A 21,960-nucleotide genomic window follows, 5' to 3' on the forward strand; every position below is an offset into this window, starting at 1 on the left:
AAATATTGCTCCAGGCAGTGATAACCTGGACAGAAACTCTAGAAGATAATTATTTTATCCTATTATTTAAAGATATTTATTTAATAAATATTATGTAATTTGAAATATAAAACAGTATAAAGCATATATTCATTTGCCTAGGACCAGTAATTAGCAACAGAAAAATCTGAGTGGGAGGATGGGCAGGAGAGCACGAGCACAGAAAAGATGGTTAAGAGTTGAGAGGCTCATGGGTGCCTGGCTGGCTCAGTCAGAAGAGCATGTGACTCTTGATCTCAGCATCATGAGTTCAAGCCCCATGCTGGGTACAGAGGCTTAAATAACGAAATAAAAACTTTAAAAAAAAAAGGGGGTTGAGGGGTCCAATGGTCATGGCATAATATAAGATTCATTTGGAATTAAATCCATTATACAGTTTCTGTCCTATTGGGGGAACTTTGTAGAGGGTCAAATTAATCCATTCAGATGATTAAGTCATTTCTCTCTAACTTGGGGATTTACACTTCCATGAGGGAGAGATAAGCATCACCAAGCTACATTTGATTCCATGAGCAACTTAAAAGACTCAAAGAAGGAATTCCCATACTGCATTTTCTCCTTCTTTTTGACCCAACGTATTTCCCATTTGTGATCATTGTAAGGCAAGTAAGGATGAAGGACAACATTTGGGATGAAATGATAAAGCATGGCTATAGAGTATTTGTCTGATATGTACAGTTTCAGCATGTCTTATCATGTTAAATCTTTTCAGGCAAAAGACAAATATCTTATTGTTACCGTAATGCTCCCTTTCCCTGCAGGTCTGCCATTTTTAAGCACCAGGGGTCGAGTTAGCTTCTTACTGGAAACAATCTGTTAAAATTGGAAAGTGATACAAAGAGCTATTTCACTTCAGTATGTGAATTTTTAAACGGAATGATTTCAAAAAAAGTTGAGTATAAAGTCAACTTAAGTCATTAGAAATGGAACCATTAAGTCCATGCCTTAAAGATTTAGAGATTATAAAACACATATTTAAAACCAAGATTTCCAAGGAGCCAGTCCTGGCAGATACGATCTCCCAACCACTAGTTTCTTTATCAATTACTTCAAAGTTTAACTTCCTCCCTGTAATGGAAAAAGAGGAACGGGTTCTCTTCATATATACTAATCACTGAGCTGAAAACCCTATAGATGAGAGGTGGGCCTCAGAACACTCAATAAATGAGATTCAACTTTTCAACTGATGCATAACTTGAATATATAACCCCCACAAAATATCATTTTTGATTAAAATAATATAGTAGAGGTGTCTGAGTGGCTCAGTGAGCTAAAGCCTCTGCCTTCGGCTCAGGTCATGATCCCAGGGTCCTGGGATTGAGCCCCGCATCGGGCTCTTTGCTCAGTAGGGAGCCTGTTTCCTCCTCTCTCTCTGCCTGCCTCTCTGCCTACTTGTGATCTCTGTCTGTCAAAAAAAAAAAAAAAAAAAAAAAATCTTAAAAAAAATAATAAAATAAAATAATATAGTAGACCTAGGTACTCTCAAATAGATGCAGCTATCAAATTCATTATAATTTAGCTACAATGCGGTTTTTTTTCCAAAAAAAATCAATACTTTAATTTTCTCTTTGACACTCTTCATCAAAGTTTTAGAAAACTGATCAACTTCAGCTTCATATTGTCCTTGAGACATAGGAAATACCAAGATCCCCAAACAGTACACGGAAAAATAAACAAATCTAGGCAATAATGTCACCCACTGAAAAACAATGAGTCTTCCCTCCTGAGGCCTTCCCAGCTCTATTACAAATGGTCATGATCTCTCTTCATTTTTTTTTAAGATTTTGTTTATTTATTTATTTATTTATGTGAGAGAGGAGCATGTGGCAGGGCGGGGCCAGGGGGAGGGTGCAGCACACAGAGAGGGACAAGCAGATTCCCTGCTGAGCGGGATCTTAAGACCCTGAGATCAAAACCTGAGCTGAAATTAAGAGTTTTACAACCAACTAAGCCACTCAGGTGCCCTGATTTCTCTTTAGAACTCAGACTCTGAGAAAGAAACAAAACGGTGAGCCTACAGGCACACCTCTACCCTGATCAAATCTGTCACATAGGAAAGACAGATAATTAAGTAACTATGGATGGATGGTTGATGATCAGGTAGAAGCAGTAGAGAGTACCGGGGTGAGCACAGGGTGGCGCTCCAAACTACTCAAGGGGATCAGAGGAGGCTTACTGGAGAGGAAGGCTTACACTGGTACACCTAAGGTTGAGGAAGATCAGGCCAGGTAAAGGGACAGTGTTGGGCCATCAAGGATCTAGAGGGATCAGTCACGTTAGTTAGAACATTAGAGAGGTTGCTGTTACTTTGAAAACATGTATGACTTAAGCATAAGAACAAAATTGTAGGGGTGCTTGGGTGGCTCACTCTGTTAAGCCTCTGACTCTTGGTTTAACCTCAGGTCATGATCTCAGAATCTCAGAATCTCATGTGCTCAGTGTAAAATCTGCTTGTCCCTCTCCCTCCCCATCCGCCCCTTCTGACACCCTCTTTCTCAAAAAAGTAGGTAAACAAAATCTTAAAAAAAAATTTTTTTTTTAAAGAAAAACCAATAGTACACAAAGCAGCTAGAGCAATGGTATTATTTACTGCAATGTTAAACGAAACACCCCAACTCAAAAGAATTAATGGGTTTTGCCAAAAACACATAGTCCCTGCCCTTATGAAAAATAAGATAAATTCTATAATGTTCAAACCAAACATACTAATATATGAAACAGGTCTGTAATGTGATTACATATATCTCAACTCTAAAAATTAAACTAATGAACACTTATAAAAACGCCCAATTCTCTGGTTAAAAATTTAGACACAATATACTGCAGTAGCTAATTATACTCACTTGTCCAAGGGTACATTCAAATTCTCCTAAGAAGTCATCATCATTCAGCTGGATGGTTTTGTTGTCAATGTCATAAATCCCAAATTTCAATTTCTGAACCACTTCAAAGTAGTAATCAATAACAAATGTCTTGGAAAATGTGGGATTCAAGCAATTCTTAATCCTTTCTGTGCGATCAACCTATACTCACCCCAAAACAAAAAGTTTTGTCAGATTAAAATGCACTTACATTTTAGCATCTTTATGTACTATAGGTAACTAAATATAAGCATAACAGATAGCTAAAGAAAGTTTCCATATGTAGATGAAAAATTCCACAATCAAGGACAAACTTGCCCCCGAAAAACTGCATTAAAATATGAGCTGTTTTCATTATTTTTAACAGTTGTAATAAGCACTTCACATTATCAAAAGAGCAATTCAGAATCCTCTTCACCTACAGTATTTAACATTACCTCATACCACTGTTGACCACTTGTATTTAAAAATAACACACATAAAGGGTCCGACTTTGACCCTACATCCATATCCAAAAGATTGTCACAGGAAACATTCAGCTCCACCTTTGTAACGCATTGGGCAGCCATCTTGAACTGTGAGAAAACCAGAGAAACAGGATGCTAATGAAATGGCACCTTTAATAATAAGTCCATGCATTCCCAATGAAACAGCTGAATTCTTAGGAAAAGCTGTCAAAATAGGATCCCGGAGTAAACTCGCTGGAATAAGACTGTTAATATGTGGGGCACCAGGGTGTCTCTGTGGGTTAAGCCTCTGCCTTCGGCTCAGGTCAGGGTCCTTGGATTAAACCCTGCATGGGGTTCTCTGCTCAGAGGGAAGCCTGCTTCTCCCTCTCCCACCACCATCCCCGTTTGTGTTCCCTCTCTTGGTGTGTCTCTGTCAAATAAATAAATAAAATCTTAAAAAAAAAAAAAGGGCAGAATTATCCCTTAATAAGAAACAAAATTCACAAATTCCCAATTTGCCTACTAAATACCCGACCCAGGTATTTTGTAAAACTAAATCAGATTTCTTTATTTTGTCATCTTACGTTGTCAAAATTATTAAGTGCCAAAATATACAGTGCTGACAATATGTGCCAAAGATCTAAAGATCAAGAAGTCACTGAAGCAGACAGAGAATAACTGACAGTACCAAGAGTGTGGGTCAGACTGACATTCCCTGGGCTTTGAAGGACTCCGTTAAGTGAAGAGAGAGACAGCACAGAGTAGAAAAGAATCAAGACATTAGAAGGCACAGTGAGGACACCTCATCATCACGTGTCACAGAAGTAAGCATCCATGTTGGGAGAAACCAAGCTGGACAGGAAGAGGGTCAAGTTTGGTGTCCTGAGAGCTAGGCTGAAGGACTGGGGGGAGGGTGGATAGGAGGTACTACTGAAAGTTCTCACATTGAGGATAATAGAATGAAATGGTTTATTTTTAAATGTCACTTGTGTCAGGGCACCTAGGTGGCTCAGTTAGCTAAGGGTCTGACTCTCGACCTCAGCTCAGGTCTTTGCTCCTTCCTCTTCATCACCCCGTATGATAAGCTCTGGAATCAGACAGATGAGTTCTCATCTGGATCCCACACTGACTTCATGTGTTACCTCAGGTGAGAGTCTCAACCTCCTTATAGCCCCTCGTTTTCCTCATCTGCAAAATGAAAATAGTATTTCTCATACAGTCGTTGCAAGGATTAAATGAGTGAGTATATTTAAATAGTGCCTAGTACATGGTAAGTGTTCCAAAGTTATTTATTACTATTATATTATTTTAGGACTACTTGCCTCCAGGTCTGATCTTCTCCCATATATCCCATGTTTCTTTTTTTTTCTTTTTTTTTTTAAACTAGTCTATTCCATGACGATTTCTCTAATGATTCCAAACTACATCAAGTCATTTGAATTCCTGCTGCAATAATAGTAATAGCTAACTACAGTATAGGAACAAGATCAAATCTGAAGTACATTTAGAGTAACACTTGGGTGAAATCCTGCATCTGGTAAGACCTGTGTGACCTCAAATAAATTATTATTTTTTTTTAAAGATTTTATTTATCCATTTGACAGACGGAGATTACGAGCCGGCAGAGAGGCAGGCAGAGAGAGACGGGGAAAGCAGACTCCCCGCTGAGCAGAGAGCCCCATGCAGGGCTCAGTCCCAGGACCCTGAGATCATGACCCAAGCCGAAGGCAGAGGCTTAACCCACTGAGCCACCCAGGTGCCCCAAATAAATTACTTTTTGAGCCTAGATTTTCTCATCAGTGAAAATGGAGATACTGTAAGTAAACTTACAAATTGGGCATGTGCTGTGCATCTCGCTTTCATATCTAACATAGAATCTATGGAATAAATGCTTAGTTGTATAATTTTTTTCTTAAGGTAATTTAAGTCTTATAAATTGTATGTCAGCTGTACCCAGGATAATGCAGTACCCTGTGGACAGATTTAGAATGAGTAAGGATTTCTAAAGCTCCTGAAGAACATGTAAAGAATTGTCTACCAGCAAGCAGAAAGCCCTCAAATTCCAAAAATGGAGAGAATTCAACAGAAAATGTATTGTATCTATGTGTGAAGTCAGCCTCATAGCAAAAAGACACAATACATCAGAGGAGCATTTTTTTTTCCCTAACAATGCTCATACAAGAGCCACGAAAACAATATATCAGACACACCCGATTATTTAGTAAATCGTTGACATTACATTACTATATTGCTGTTAGGACACAAATTTCCTCTATTAACAGCATTCCCCCATGAAAATGACTCTGAATGCAGCCTCATTTTTTTCGAGAAATTCATTATGGCTGAATGACAAATGGAAGAAATTACATAAACAATCAGGTCTGGAACCTTGTTAAAAGCAACATCCCCGATGATGCTTTTCTCAGTTCTTTTCAGTGTCATCAACCAGCACATGATACGCAATTTTTTTTAAAAAAGCAATAGGGCATTCTTTTATGATGGAGGAAAATAAGGCAAATGTTTTGTACCCTTTGAGTACGGAGAATAGGAGATTTGGCTGGGATAAGTGACCAGGCAGAGGAATGTGTGTGTACAACTAAAGAGTGATTCTACGTGTTTTACTACCCAAATGTAGGATGATAGAAAAGACAGAAAGAACCTCCTCCAGGAGTGGACAATAGCTTCTTACAACACAGATTACTTACTGGAGAATTGTCTAGTTTCTAAAATGCAAATAACATCTGGAAATACTAACCCTATCAACGATTCTCCCAGTAACTCTAATTTTCCTGAATCAACGTTATATAACACAGTTCAAAGGAATTAAAAATAAGACCTAATCATTGAATTTGGGCTGGATGTATGAAATTTAAAGCATATGGTCACTCCTATACCTGAAATTTCTGAGGTCTAGCTGAAAATTCTTAGGTCTTTTGTGCTTTCTCTTTTCCCATCTTTCCTTAGAGGTACTCCTTAGGTCTACTCAGTAAAGCAGATTCTGCCTAGAACAATTTCAAATCTCTCTCAACTATGGAGGTGTAGAACCTTCCCTATGCCTATGGTCACAATTTCTTCAGGTCTTTTTTTTTTTTTTAAGATTTTATTTATTTGACAGACAGAGATCACAAGTAGGCAGAGAGGCAGGCAGAGAGAGAGGAGGAAGCAGGCTCCCCACAGAGCAGAGAGCCTGATATGGGGCTCGATCCCAGAACCCCGGGATCATGACTTGAGCCGAAGGCAGAGGCTTTATTTACCCCACTGAGCCACCCAGGCGCCCCTCTTCAGGTCTTCTGTAGCTCTACCTGCCTACTTAACGGTCTCCAGACAGGCACTCCCACTGCCATCCTCTTTCTATTCATATCATGATTTTATCACTTCTGATTTAAAAAAAAAAAAAAAATCTGATGCCTGAGTGGCTCAGTGGTTAAGCATCTGCCTTTCACTCAGGTCACGATCCTGGGGTCTAGGATCAAGCCCTGCATTAGGCTCCCTGCTCAGCAAGGAGTCTCCTTCTCCCTCCCCTTCTGCGCCTCTCCACCCCTGCCCACCCCGCTTGTGCGCTCTCTCTCTCTCTCTCTCTCTCAAATAAATAAATAAATAAAATCTTAAAAAAATAATAAATTTTTTAAAAAATCATTACTGGCTATACAGAGTCTACCCTAGTCCAATTAGTTACACCTGGAATTCATGGCTCTGTCTACATCTGCCCCCAGCCTGTCATCTAAACTCGTCAAGATCCATTTCAAATGACATTTTCTCCATCAAGCTGTTGCTGATACCCCTGTAGGGCAGTTATGGTACTGATGCTATTTTCTTACCACTATTGTTACTTGTATGCATGGCCCACACTCTATCTACCGTGTGCAGAGGACAAGGGCCTGTTTTTTACTGCTTCCTCTGCATCCTGAAGCGTGCTGTCTGATGTTTGACACAGGTTTTTCATGGCTGAAATACCAGTAACTTTGGAGTCAGCAGAATTGGTTCAAATTTCCTTCCCATCATTTATTTGGGTGTGTCATCTTTACCAAATTGTCTGTCGGAACCTCAGTTTCCACATCTATAAATGGGGATAAAAAAATTACCTGACAATTGTAGGTTTATAGGGCACTCACATTTTTAGATATTCTATGAATTGTAGCAATTATTATTTTATAAACTATTCAAATACTTTAACTAATAGTCTAGCCATCAATGGCTTATTATTCAATAGTAAGACATAATGAAACTTTCTCATCCTTGTTTATAAAGAACTTCTTAGAAAAATAATAAAAGAATGCCTGGGATTTACACAAAATTAATTTGCCAGGCAGGCAGCCTTTCTTATAGATAAGTGCTAATTTTCCTAAATCCTCTCAGAAGATTTTGTTTAGCTGAGCTACCGCCCAGTTGGTGCATGGGGGATAGGGGACAGAACCAGTGTCAGTGACTCATTATTTGTTGTAGAACAATTGGGAGGGAGAAGTCAGTGCCCAGCCACCAATGTCTCTAGGAAATTTCACTCTTTAGCTACTAAATGAGGAGGCTGGCAACATTACAAAGTTCTCAAAGGTTCCTTCTGGTTCTAATACCATGATTCACTAACTGCTATCCATACTGCATCCTGCATGACCTCCACTGAAAGCCAGCAGGGTAACCTTGGGGCAGCTGGAATGAGGCCCAGCAACATCAGCAGGACACACCCCATGCAGTGTTTCTCAAATTGTGTGGCTCAGAACAGTAAAAGTGTCCTCCTCAACCTCCCTAAAAAAGTGGGGGAAGGGTAATATGGCAGTCAGTTTAAAAGCTGCCACTACTTGGAGGTCTCAGTCAAACCAACAAGTGTTTACATTAAGAGGTTACTGTGTGGAACACCTGGGTAGCTCAGTCGTGGGACATCTGCCTTGGGCTCAGGTCAAGCCCTGTTGTCGTTGTCAGGCTCCCTACTCAGCGGGAGGCCTGCTTCTCCCTCTCCCATATCCTCCCCCTTGTGTTCCCTCTCTCTCACTGTGCTTCTCTCTGTCAAATAAATAAGTAAAATCTTTAAAAAAAAGAGAGAGATTACTGTGTACCCATTATCATGCTAAGGACAGTGGGGACCTGATACAGCAACAGAAGACCTTGGAACTCATTATAATTCTATTGGGGAGTTCCATTCATTCAACAATTATTTACTGAGTATCTTCAATGTGTTTGGCCTGGGGTGGGGAAAGAATGCAAAGCAAAAGCAAAATACCTAGCTATGCACATATACACGGAAATAACACAAACAATATAAAACACTGTGGTGCAGAGAGAAAGCAATCAAAGTGCCCTCAGAGCTGGAGAAGAAATCTACAGATTTCTATTTTTACCAAGGATTAAAACTACACTCCATTATAAAATAATTTATATTCATGTTGCCACTTGCTACTGGATCATTTTTTTCCCTTAAAAATAGAGAGTGGGAGAGCGGAGTATGGAAAGAGTTAGTAAATACATGTGGCTGGATAATTTCTGGCTTTTGTTTTCTACAAAATTCTCAAAATGCTTCCAAATAATATATTATCTTCTGAACTTTACCAAAAAAACAAAAAAAAACCTAGTAAATTGGGCAAGACAAGGAATAAGTACTATATGGCAAGAGATCAATACACCAGAGCTAAGACTATAATATCTGGATTGTCCCAGAATGTTAATAATATTCAGTACATTGTTAACTTTTAAAACAATACATCGTGTCTACTAGAAAAAATAATAATAATTTGCCCAAACATTTAAATTACTTGCCCAAGATAAACAAGCTAATAAGTAGCAAGGCCAGAACAAGAACCCAGATTTGTTTCCCATCATGCCAGAATGCCCTGAGAGCACTAAGGCCTGTAATTAATCATTACTTAGTATAACAGCAATATTCTCTAATTAATTTCCCTATAGCTTTCCAGTTAGTATCTCAAATGTAAATATTCAGCCTGACACAAATTAACGAATATGATCTTACAAAATTAGAAGATTAATTTTTAGGCTACAACTATGATTATGTTTCTTAAACAAAAATAACCAGAATAAACAGTAACGGCCAAACAGTGGAAGAACTGGAATGGTGTGCATTTACATCACAGCAGTTCCTCCTCAAGACAGCACATTACACTGTGAATTACTTAGGGCTAAGAAAGCATTTTCTTCTTGCTAGAGTCTCCACAAACACAGATCTACATGGGGGACACAGAATCTCGGTGCTTTCTGAAGGCAGAAACATTAATTCTCAGGAATATACCACACTTAATAGCCAGAGAAAAACTTACATTAAAGGAATGTACGGTGAGCCTGCCCTGCATTTATTAAGAAAGTGATGCCCAGGGACACCTGGGTGGCTCAGGTGGTTAAGTGTCTGTGTCTGCCTTGGGGGTCCTGGGATTGAGCCCTGCATCTGGCTTCCTGAGCAGGGAGCCTGCTTCTTCTCCCTCTGCCACTCCCACTGCTGCTCCCCCTGCTTGTGCTCTCTCACTCTCTCTCTCTGTCAGAAAATAAATAAAATCTGAAAGAAAGAAAGAAAAGAAAGAAAAGAAAGAAAAGAAAGAAAGAAAGAAAGAAAGGGGGAAAGAGATGCCCACATTTTTAAAAAATACCTGCAATGGAATACTAGCCATGGGGATAGAGAATTAGAATTACGCCAAGCATTAAAGCACATAAACAGTGAAAAAGGCACGTTTTCTTTTTAAATGTTAAAAAGGGAGCAACGGGAAGGGTCACTGGACCAGGAGTGTGAAAAAAATGGAGTATAGTTCTCCATCAGTTCTACCATACGTGCCCCAAGGGCTATAACTGCTCTAGGCCTCTGGTTTTTCAACTGTCAATTCTAAGAGTTGAGCCAATCACTTTAAGTAACTTTAAAGCCTCTTCTAGTTACTATTCCATGACTAATTACAGTGAATATGAACTTGTTTAGGAAGTGGTACTAAAAGAGTAGAAAAATAAAAAGTAGAAAATAGCAGAAAATTTATAAGAACCAAAAAGAGAAATGTAAGGAAAAGAATAACATTTCTCAAATTCAGCTTCCATCTCCCACCACCAAAAAAGCTATACCTGAAAAAATATATATTAGATACTTCCCCACCAGTTAGGTACCTTTGCTTGAAATTCTTAAATTCTCTATGCCCGGATAACTTGAAAAAGTATAGTATACCAACAAACAGAACACCAGCCCCCAATCTATTAGGTACATGCAGCATAAAGAGGAAGCGAGTTTTACTACCATCTATGGAATCTCACATTATTAAACTCCCAGCTCGTATTACAGCAGCAAAAGGAACCAGCATTTCACCACCATTTTTAAAATGAATTTCCAGATTCTTGAATAATCCTGAATAAAATCTGGATAGCAATGCTATTGCTGATATCTGAACATGCAGAATTGGGAAAAGATATATTTTTGTATTACTCTTATTTTATTATTTTTTTAAAAGATTTTATTTATTTGTCAGAGAAAGAGAGAGCACAAGCAGGGGGAGTAGCAGGCAAAGGGAGAAGCAGGCCCCCGCTGAACAAGGAGCCCCAATGCAGGACTCAATCCCAGGACCCTGGGATCATGACCTGAGCAGAAAGCAGATGCTTAACCAACCGAGCCACCCAGGTGTCCCTTACTCTTACTTTAAACACAGAAAGCATGTGCAGTTTTACCCTGTCCTTACTGTTACAAAGTGAGCAATTAACTAAGGCTCCTTCCTTGATTTCTCTAGAAAATTCCTAAGATTATACTGATCTGTTCTATGACTCATAGCAGGCTACAGAGTTCATTTCACATGCATTTTCTGGTTAGACTGCTTTACTAATCCCAACGGCTGCTTTATACACACTTTATGTCACTGATTATATTGTCAAGCTTATCTAATGAACAGTTCATAGTATATGCACTGTTAATAAAAGTTAGAAGCAGTTGCAACATCGCAATGTTGCCTCACTTTAGGAAGCATGCATCTTGGCAAAATTAGCTACAAAGTAAGTATCTACAAAGTGAATCATCTTTTACCAAAAATGGCATTGATAAAAATCAGAGCTACATCCCCTAGCAGAAATTCCAGGATGCTCAGTTGAAAATGTTAAAATTCTAAGGGCTCAGTAAAGCTGCTGGCAGTTTGGATACTATAAAAAAGCAAATCGACCTGCTGAGACTGCTGTCCCTTGGTGTTCAGAGCTATTTAAGAACTCCCCACCTTCTGGAATCTCCTAGAGGTTGGGCCAGCCATCAGAACTTCTCACCTGTCCCTACTATCCAACTATGCCCAACTCTAAAAGCACGCTTCCTAAAACTCGGCTCCCTTCCTTCTCTTCCTAGCTGGGCCATACAATATTTAACTGGGCAAGACAGGCATTTCACATTTTGTCACTCTGTGCTCCTTTCCAGTTCATGGTGAACAATGACACAAAATAATTCTTTCAGTTTAAAGCTGGAACAACTACAACTACTTCATTCTTAAGATTTAAGTTTGTACATTGAACAGTGGCACCTGGCTGGGCTTAGTAGAGCATGGGACTCTTGATCTTGGGGTTGTAAGTTCAAGCCCCACCTTAGTTACAGAAATTACCTAAAAATAAAATATTTTTTAAAAAATAATAAAGTTTTGTATGTTGAGCAAGGACTGTTGAAATGTTTATACATTTCCTGATTTCAAGAATATTCCGTTTACAGTTACTTGGCACATAAATGTCAACTGGTTTTAACTTTCTGGCAACCCTCTTTCTATTTCCCAAACATGAATAGTTTAATAATACTATTCAATCACTCAACACATATTTATAGAGTATCTACTGTGGGTCAGGTCATGTTCTGAGGTGTTGGGAGAACAATGAACAAAACAAATAACCTGCCCTCCTGAGTTACACTATAGGGAGAAAGACGATAAAGAAGATAAGTAAATGGGGGTGGGGGGGACACCTGGCTGGATCAGTCAGTAGAGCACCGGACTCTTGACCTCAGGGTCATGAGTTCAAGCCCCATGTTAGGTGTGGAACTACTTCCAAAAAAAAAAAAAGGTAAATAATCAACCTAATGAAATTATATAAGCCTGAAATGGTGAATACCTAAAATGGGGAAACCAGTCTCTTCTGAACAACATATGTTATGTGATATTTGATTCACAGAAAGAGTTTATGTAACATATGTGTGATATGTGTGGTTATAAAGTATAACAGTCAAATAAACATCTGTAAAACCACTACCCATCTTAGAGTCTTTGCATCTCTACATCAAGGGCCAGTAAACTTTTTCAGTAAAGGAACAAAAAGTAAATATTATAGTTTTGGCTGGTCAAGAGGTCACTCATGGTCTCTGTCACAACTACTCAATCTGCCCTGGTAGAATGAAAGTGGCCACAGACTAAACAGGCATAGCTGTATTCCAATAAAACTTTATTTACAAAAACAAGCCATGGCCTTGATTTGGCCCACAGGCTGGAATTTAAGTCAAAGACTCTGAAGTGTTGGAATCACAGACTCTTAGAACATTGGAATCATAGGCTATTTGACCCAAGGGTCCTACAGCATTAGTTACTATCTGAATCACAGGATTCTAGAAAGTCACCCTCAAGCCTCAGAGTGTTAGAAGTATAGAGCTTCAGTCCTTAGATGTTAGAATCACGTAGATGGTCTGGACATGAGTCAAGGAGTTCTAGCCCTTAGTTGACCAGTATGGTAGCCACTGGTGACATGAGGCTACTGAGCATTTGAAATGTGGTGCCTCTGAGATGACTGAGCATGATTTCAAAGACTAAAATGAAAAAGAAATGTGAGAACTCTCAATAACTTTTTAGATTAATCACATATTGAAATGATTTTTAAATACATTTGGTTAAATAAAATATATCACTAAAAATGTTTTAAAAAGATAAGTTAGTAAAATATACCGTATGCTAGGTGTGAAAGTGCTAAAGAAAAAACGAAGCAGGGGAGGACTAAGAAGTACTGAAGCCGGGGTACAACTCTAGATATTTTATAACCTTAACTTGACAACACAATCGGGAAATACTTGTTTTGATTTTCACTTCTTTTCAAATAATCCTGATCCCTAAACAGATGAAAATGTGACCAACAAGTTCCTCTTTACAGTTGTAGATATCTATTTTAACGTGTACTACCATGTTAGAGGAACAGTGAGCTAAAGCTCAGAAACCTGAAGTAGCCTGATGAAAATGCGTATTGCAACCATGCTGTGCTTTGGTAATTTTCACAGGAACCAGACATAATACACCCCCTGGCAACAGGACATTTCAAAATGATTTGCTAAAATGAGTAGTATTTCCTTCTACTTTTCATGGGAAAACTGTATTAATATGCTATCCATCTAACTTATGTTGGTAAATTTGACCAGTAATATACTGATTTTAATTTTTTTAAAAATATGATTGGAAAAGCAATGATTGCCCACTGATAAGCCGTTAAATACTAAAAGAATACAGCTTCTTCAAAAGAATCCCAATATTCTTCCACTAGCCTCTTCAAATGTAAGCCAGCATAATCAACCTAAATGTAGTTATCATCATCGTACCAAATGTATATATAGCAACTGGCTTTGATTACATCAGACACTCAAGTAATGTAGTTAAATAAAATCTATGATACTTATAGGGGCTCATTTAAACCACCTTCTCAGTCTATCTTGCAACAAATCTTCAACCACATATTCTACCTAATTGTTGGCCTTTAACCTGCCTAGCGATCCTTATAATGTACATAAGAACACGAAGGAAAAACATTGGTGGGAAGGAAGCTAACCTGTAGGGTAAAGATAATAGTGGGTACATTAAAGGAATGTCCAAGTCTGGGGTCTCAAACTTATTGAGTACCACCAACAGATGGTGTCATTGATCCTTACTAAAAGATCCACCTAAGAAATTATGTTTTTGGTGATCAGTGGTGGCTCATTACAGATCTTCGAAGGTCAAATGTCATTGACTTGTATTTCATATCCAACACTATCGTTCTCAATTTTGCTGACAGGCATACTTTCTCGCATAATAACTCAATGACTGAAAAAAAATGAAAAAGGAGAAAAGAAAACTAACAATTGTAGGGAATAAAGCACAGCAATAGTACTGAGAGAGAAGGAGGATGAGGAAAACTATGTCAAAAGCTATAGCAAGAATTGCTAGGAGGTAGGATACAGTGTGAACTGGTTATCTGAACAGATGCTGCAAAGGAAATATTCAGGACTGCAGTGATAGCATTGGAAAGAGTATACAAAAAATACATGAATATGTGTAAACTTAGGGTGCCTTAAATTTATATGGAAATCAAGACCACTGTCTATAAAGTGTTTACAGTTAGAAGTGAAAGTAGAAGAGGTGTCCAGTCATTAGACAGCCCTAAAAAGACAAAGAATCCTTTTGTTTCCCCCATCCTGAAAACTCCTCTCCCTCTCCATTCTCCAGGAGCTAGATCTGACAGAAGAAATCCTGAAGGAGAACCAACTGCACACTTCATTGTGTCATCGTGCCAGAAATTCTGGGGAGTGCTGAAATTCAGCTCCCCCTTACATCCAGAGAGTCTCAACATGGTCCAGTCCCCAAAACTTGCTTTATTTGAATATTTTCAGCCCAGACTGAGATGCATTTTTCCAAAACATCAGCCAAAGGCAACTGCCTTTAAAAAATATCTCAGAAAGGCAAAAAAGTGGCCCCAGGTACTAAAGGTTAATCTACTGGTCTCACTATAATTGCCGTCATATATGTCATCTGTTCTTAGTTCTCCTTTCTTATCCTTCCTTGCTTCTCTCTACCTATGCTCTATGCCCACATAAGTTGTGTTTGGCTCTGGCAGGCAGCACTCAGAACTGGAGTTTGCAGACCCCAGATAATGACAACAGCAAGATACATGTAGCTATACATGTGGCAGGTGTCTTGCTAAGTGTATTACAAATACGATTTTATTTAATTCACTTAAAAATCCATATGACATAGGATGCATTTTATCTCTATTTTACAAATGCAGAAACAGGCCCTAAAACGTTAAGTAACCTGTCCAAGGTCACACAGCTAACAAACGCCAAAGCATACACTTGAAACCCAGCTAACTGTCTTATCCCAAGCAGAAATGTTCTTTACATTAAGCCATAAGGCCTGTGCCCAGAAATCATACAGAGACCTGAAATCCAGCCCTAGGAGTACTGTTTAGCACTTTTGTAGTTTGGTAAATTATTTAATCTGAGTCCCGAGTATGAAACAGAGTAACAATACCACCTAAGTCTGTGAGCATTAAATGAACTAACAAATACAAACATTTTCTAGTACAGTGTTTATGGGTCACTAGCCAAAAATCGCTATATACAACCCCGTATTCCTTTTGTTTCTCTATTTGATTAATTGAGGCAGCCACAAAAAGATTAAGCAGAAGCTGTGGGTCATCAACCAAGTGCAACGTTAATGGTCTGTATCCTCTGTCTCCCAGAGGTTCTGGCACTGCAAAACCAATGCAACTGCATTTCCTCCACGTCCCGGCTTGTAGTGAGTCCAAAGCCCTAGACAGAAGAATGTGGGAGCCAGAGCCGGAACAGGAGCTCTTAGGAAACCCTGTCTCACAACCTTCTGCTCCGCTATGAAATCAAGAGTTACCTTTTCCCGCCCCACCTAGCTGCTTCTCTTGGAACCCTCAGCGGCTCTGAAGCGTGCCTGCTCCTCCGAGCATTCGATTCTAAGCGAGGAACCCTGACCCAGCCCCTCACCCCACTGGGCGCTGCGGATTTTTCCAAGCGTGTCACCTCCCCTGGGCCTGAGGCCCGACCCTCCCTGCTGGGGTAGGCTGGCGAGCTGGACACCGCCCGCCCAGGTGCACAAACGCCAGGCCCAGGAGGCTTCTCGCGGCCCACAGCTTAGCCCCGAACTCTGGCTTCTCCGGAAGGCGTTAGCCAGCCCCAAGCCTCCCCAGGCTCGTAAGCTGAGGCTCGAGAGTCCCCTGCGCGCTTCGGCCGATCCCTCGCCGCACCAAGCCCAGGGTGCACTTCCAGCGCGAGGGCCGTGTGGGCCCCACCGCGCGGAGCCTGCGGGCCCGGTTTGTCCCCGAGCGGGCTCTCTTTCTCCCCCAAGGGATCTGTGGGTTGTTGGGGCCCCGCTACACCAGCCCCGAAGCAGACAGAAGCCCGCACTCACATCCGGCTCTCAGTGGGGTAAATCTGGCAGGGGTGGAGACCAGGCAGGCAGAATCCACTAGATAGCCGGGGCGCAGGGATTCACAGGAACCCGAGGCCGAATGGGCAGAGGGGCGGGGCGGGGAGGGGAGTGGCTAAGGTGAAGCTCCGCCCACTATGGCCTCGGACCGCCCAGTACTGACTCTTACCTGCGCCTAGGGAGTAGACCGGTGCTTCCAGGTCTTTTAGGAGATGGCTTTGCTTATATGAAGGCCCCAGCTGATTTTAGACACAAAAATGAATTGCTTGGTGCACAAAAAAAAATTTTCAGAAGGATAAACGAATTAAAATATTTGAGAAAATTTATACTACTATCTGAAAAACAGGGAAAAAATCAGAAATGCGAACTCCTAAACGTTCTTATTTACAACTTTTCAATGTACGCACTACCCGAGTCATTTTGCATCTGACTCTCATTTAATTCTCACAATTTTGTGACGTAGTTAGTGCCATTAACCCCATTTTGCAAATGAGAAAACTGTGATTGAGTAACTTGAAATACGATAGCTGAGTAATTGGTCTACTCGCCTGAAGTCACAGATTCTAAGTAAACTAATTTCAAAGCATCCTGCTTGACTGCTACTTGATGCTGCCTACAACTAAACAAACTCCCACGGAAAATATTGCTACACTTGAATACTAGAAATTGAGAACGTCTGCCCAAGGAAAACAGGGACAAAATCATTCAGCAAACACATGAGAAAAATATTTGCTACAAACCTGATATTTAAGGAAGGATTAGTATCTAAAGTATAAATTGATTTAAAAAAATAATAGAAAAATGGGGTGGCTCGGTCGGTTAAGCATCTGCCTTCAGATCATGATCCTGGGGTCTTGGGATCAAGTCCTGCTTTGGTCTCCTTGCTCAGCAGGGAGCCTGCTTCTTCGTCTGCCTGCTGCTCTCACTGCTTGTGCTTACACTCTCATTTTCTCTTTCCGACAAATAAATAAATAAAATCTTTTTAAAAAATAGAAAAATGAGCAAAAGATATATTTTTTGTAACTGCAGAAGACAGGGGCACCTGAGTGGCTTGGTCCCTCAAGTGTTTGCCTTTGGATCAGGTCCTGATCCTGGGGTCCTGGGATGGAGCTCCACAGCAGGAAATATTCTTCTCCCTTTCCCCCCTGCTCCTGCTTTCTGTCTGTCTCTCTCTCTCTCTCAAATAAATAAATCTTAAAAAAAAAAAATCGCAGAAGACTATGGAAAATGAAACAAATGAGGACTTTCCTAAGTAAAAAAAAAAGACTTTTAATCCAAAAAATGCAAAAAAAAAAAAACCAAACCACTTTTCAATAATTATATCATTGTAAGTGAAGATTCATTCATTTATTTATTGAACACCTATTGGGTGCCTACTACAGGCCAAACATTGTTCTAGACTTGTGATTAACTAGTGACATACAGAGTTTTCTATACTGGAAGAACAAATAAGTTATTAAAAACAAATGAGATGATTTCAGATAGCCATAAGTACCATGAGGAAAGTAATATAGGGTAATGTGATAGGGAGGACATTGGGGATAATGGAAGGTTTTTGTTTTGTTTTGTTTTGTTTTGAAGATTTTATTTTTAAGTAATCTCTATTCTCACCATGAGGCTCGAACTCACAACCTGCAAATCAAGAGTCACGTGCTCTAACGACTGAGCCAGCTAGGTGCCTCAAATGGGAACTTTTTTGGATTGGGTATGAGGGAAAGTCTCTCTGAGGCAGTGATATTTGATTGAAACCTGAAAAATAAGAAAGAGCAAGTCATTCAAAGATCTGAGATCACGGGAATGATAGACAAAGACAGAAAAAGACTTAGCAAATTGCAGGGACAGAAACAAGACTTTCATGGTTGGAGGACAGTAGGGAGAAGGAAGAGAATTGCTTTATTTTGTTTTTACTGAAGGTTGTAAAGACAAATTTGCTTTACTTTTGGTTCTGATTTTACATTTAAGTGAAAGTCCTCAGATACCACTAATTTAGGTGAAAGTTTCAAAATTTCAAGAATACATATCCAGGGCACCTGGGTGGCTCAGTGGGTTAAAGCCTCTGCCTTCAGCTCAGGTCATGGTCCCAGGGTCCTGGGATCCAGGCCCGCATTGGGCTCTCTGCTCAGCGGGAGCCTGCTTCCTCCTCTCTCTGACTGCCTCTCTGCCTACTTGTGATCTCTCTCTCTGTCAAATAAATAAATAAAATCTTTAAAAAAAAAAAAAAACGAATACATATCCATATCCATACCGAAACTTCCCGACTTTTGGCTCTACTAAAATAGGGAAAGAAGTAGAGATGAGAGTGGTTTTACATTTTTATATTTTTTATATTTTTATAGTTTTAGTACCCACTATGGCTTCAGCTCAGGTCATGATCTCAGGGTCTTGAGATTGGGTCCCATGTTGGGGCTCCTTGCTCAGTGGGGAGTCTACTTCTCCATCTCCCTTTGCCCCTCCCTCCATTCTCACACACTCTGTTTCTCAAATAAATAAACAAAATCTTTGAAAGAAATAAAATAAAGAAAAGAAAGATGAATGGAAATTAACTAAGTAAGAAAGAGTAGAGTGGGATGGGAGCAAGGAGGAGGGTGACAAGTGTAATGGGAAGGAATCCTGACAGAGAGAATATCATGTAGGGAGGTCTGAAGCTCATTGTAGAAAAGAAAAGATAGTGTGCCTGGAGTCAAGAGAGAAATATTACAGACTTACAGAAACTAAAGAAACATCATAGTTAAATGCAGCACATAAACATATAATCAGGATTTGATCTGATTTGGGGAAAAAATGGTTGCTATCTAGGACAGCTTGAGGGCAATAAACAAAATTTATTTATTAAATAATAGTATTCAGTCAATTTCAATTTCCTGAATTGGATAATTGTACTGGGACTAAATTAGAGAATATCTTTGTTTCTAGGCACAAAGCATCATGATATCTATAATCTACTCTCAAAAGACTTAGCAACAAAAAATAATAATTGGAAGATAATATAAATGTTACATGTAATATATATAAAGAAACATAAAGAAAATTTGACAAAATGTTAACAATGGCTGAATCTAGGTGAAGAAATGTGAGTTCCTGCAATTTTCCTAAGGATCTAAATTTTTTTTTCAAAATAGAAAATTTCATTAACATTTCACCCCATTGGGATGCCTGGCTGGCACCGTAGGTAGAGCATGTGACTCTTGATCTCAGGGTTGTAAGTTTGAGCCCCATGTTAGGTGTAGAGATTACTTAAAAATAAAATCTTTGAAAAAATTTACTCTGGCTAAGATATCAGAAACTCAATTTCAGGATTCTCATGGCATCCAGTTATATGAACATATTATTTAGGAATATTGAGGTAACTATCGGAAGAAATATGTAAAATGGTTCCCTCTGGAAAAAAAAGACTAAGGTTCAGAAAAAAGTTAAGAAGAGACTCCATATGTTTTTTAAAATATACTTTAAAAGCAAAGAAAATAAGGATATTACTAATGCAATCTTAAAGAAATGTGAGGGATTTAATGGAAAGACGTGGGGGCAGCAATCATATAAAAGCACTGGACTTGGAGTTCAAAGACATGGATTATAGTCTTCTAGTCTTCCAACAATATCTATTACCTATGTATCCTTGGTTAATCTATTTGAGCTATAGTTCTTTTGTTAATTAATTTGGCATACCCATTATTTCACAAGGTAGTTGGAAAGAACAAATGAAATAAGTATGTGTTATTGTACTATGTAATACTATATAGGTAATACATAAATGTAACCTAATTCTAAAAAACCTATGATTATCTTCCCTTATTGCCCATAAAAAAACACTTACGTAATCCGGATAGTATGTACTCCATTTGCAGCTCATGTTTTCACCCACATCAGTCTTGAAGTAAGATTCAAAACCTCTTTGATACTTCCCAAAATATTCCACCCTGGTGAGGGGTATTAATCTTTTTTTTAAGATTTTTTTAAATTTATTTATTTATTTATTTATTTGACAGAGAGAGAGAGAGAGAGCGAGAGAGATGACAAGTGGGCAGAGACGCAGGCAGAGAGAGGGGGAAGCAGGCAGAGACCCAACCCACTGAGCCACCCAGGCTCCCGAGAGGTATTAATCTTGCTAAATATTTTGAGGAGAAACTGAGGGCTTGTACCACACATCCCACGGCAAACAAGGTTGTCGCGGCCGGCGAGACAAATCGACCAGGAACGTGAGGGTAAGAGGATGGTGAAAAGAAATTAAGAGACAAAGAGATGGGGGCAGGAGGAGCACTGAGAAGGATGTCCAACAGTGCCGATTTTATTCCGCGTCTTACAAGCATTTATAAGGCAGACCACAATAGAAGGAGTAATACATCAGTATCTAGTCAGATAACCGCAAGTTCCTATTACAAGTTTACATTAACTACAAACAAATCTGGTGATGCCAGGTAGTCGTGGCTAATGCCTTTAGCTACTATTGATAAAAGAAGTTACAATCAACCAGGGAGTGGATTATGGGAAGTACAGGAACAAGGACCAACTAAGAATTTATGACCCTGACCACATTGTTCCCTTCTGTTTGGGGAAGGGAGTGAAGTCACATAGGCGAGCGCAAGACACATAGCACAGACCCTTTCTCAGTGCTACTGAACTTTCCTGTCCTTAACCCCTTATCAAGGCGTCTGGATTTAAAGGAGACACAAGTCAGGGCCTGGTTTGGGCCTCGTCTCAAGCCTTATTGTGGCCTCCAACACAAGGTCATCAACTTTCTCTCAAGAGACCTCCTCTCCCTAGTCTTTTCTGATGTGAAATGTTGTGGTTTGGAAGCAGTCAAGAAAGAATTATTGAGACGACTTCAGTGCAAAAAGGGTGGTTTTACTAAAGCACAGGGACAGGACCTATGGGCAGATAAAGCTCTCTGGGGTTGTAAGGAGAGGCTGATTATATACTTTCAAGTTGGGGGGGGGGTTAGTGATAGGGTAAGTCTCTAAGGAATTTGGAAGCAAATTTTCCAGGACCTGAAAGGGCTAGCTGTTAGGAAAAGGTCATTTAATACTGTCCAATAAAACCTTAGTCATGAGACCCTTCAGATGTATATTAGTGTGCTGTATGTTTTGAGGATGATTGCTAACATATATACATATATCTTGGGGGAGGGGGAAGGTATAGATAAAGGAAGTTTCCAAAGGGATTTTTATAGTGTCTTAGAGGTTAGGCTAATGTCAAACTAAGGTTGCCTGAGGTAGCTAAGCTCCTTGAGGGAGGTACTTGTCAATGGGCTGTAAGTTGTATGAACATTTAATTTTTTTTTCTTTTCCCTCTGTTCCCCACATCGTTTTCTACTAAGACCAGCTTGGGCTTCACATTCTTTATCTTCTCTGGCTTCTCTATCCCCTCAAAAACTCCTCCTCCTGTCAATCTCTTATTTGCTTTCGTTATGTGGAACAGTTTAATTCTTCCAAGTATTTATTTCCAAAAAGGACCGTCTATTACTCTATCTTTAAAGGCAGCAGAGAATTATAAATAATAGATCAT

General features: G+C 39.5%; 1 protein-coding gene across 1 annotated transcript in view; it reads right to left on the bottom strand.

The window, feature by feature from the left end:
* The window catches only part of CPNE3 (copine 3), a 46,191-nt gene extending 29,641 nt beyond the window's left edge, over positions 1 to 16,550 (bottom strand). The window contains exons 1-4 of the mRNA XM_032869087.1: positions 16,444 to 16,550; positions 3,338 to 3,475; positions 2,883 to 3,062; positions 778 to 852 (exon numbers count right to left, since the gene is read on the bottom strand). Of these exons, the coding sequence (XP_032724978.1) occupies positions 778 to 852; positions 2,883 to 3,062; positions 3,338 to 3,469 (387 nt within the window). The 5' untranslated portion in view covers positions 3,470 to 3,475; positions 16,444 to 16,550. The remainder of the gene's footprint in view (positions 1 to 777; positions 853 to 2,882; positions 3,063 to 3,337; positions 3,476 to 16,443) is intronic.
* Positions 16,551 to 21,960: the final 5,410 nt, after the last annotated feature.

This window comes from Lontra canadensis, unplaced genomic scaffold (assembly GCF_010015895.1).
Source record: "Lontra canadensis isolate GAN:19392208 unplaced genomic scaffold, GSC_riverotter_1.0 scaffold37, whole genome shotgun sequence".
Lineage (NCBI taxonomy): Eukaryota > Metazoa > Chordata > Mammalia > Carnivora > Mustelidae > Lontra > Lontra canadensis.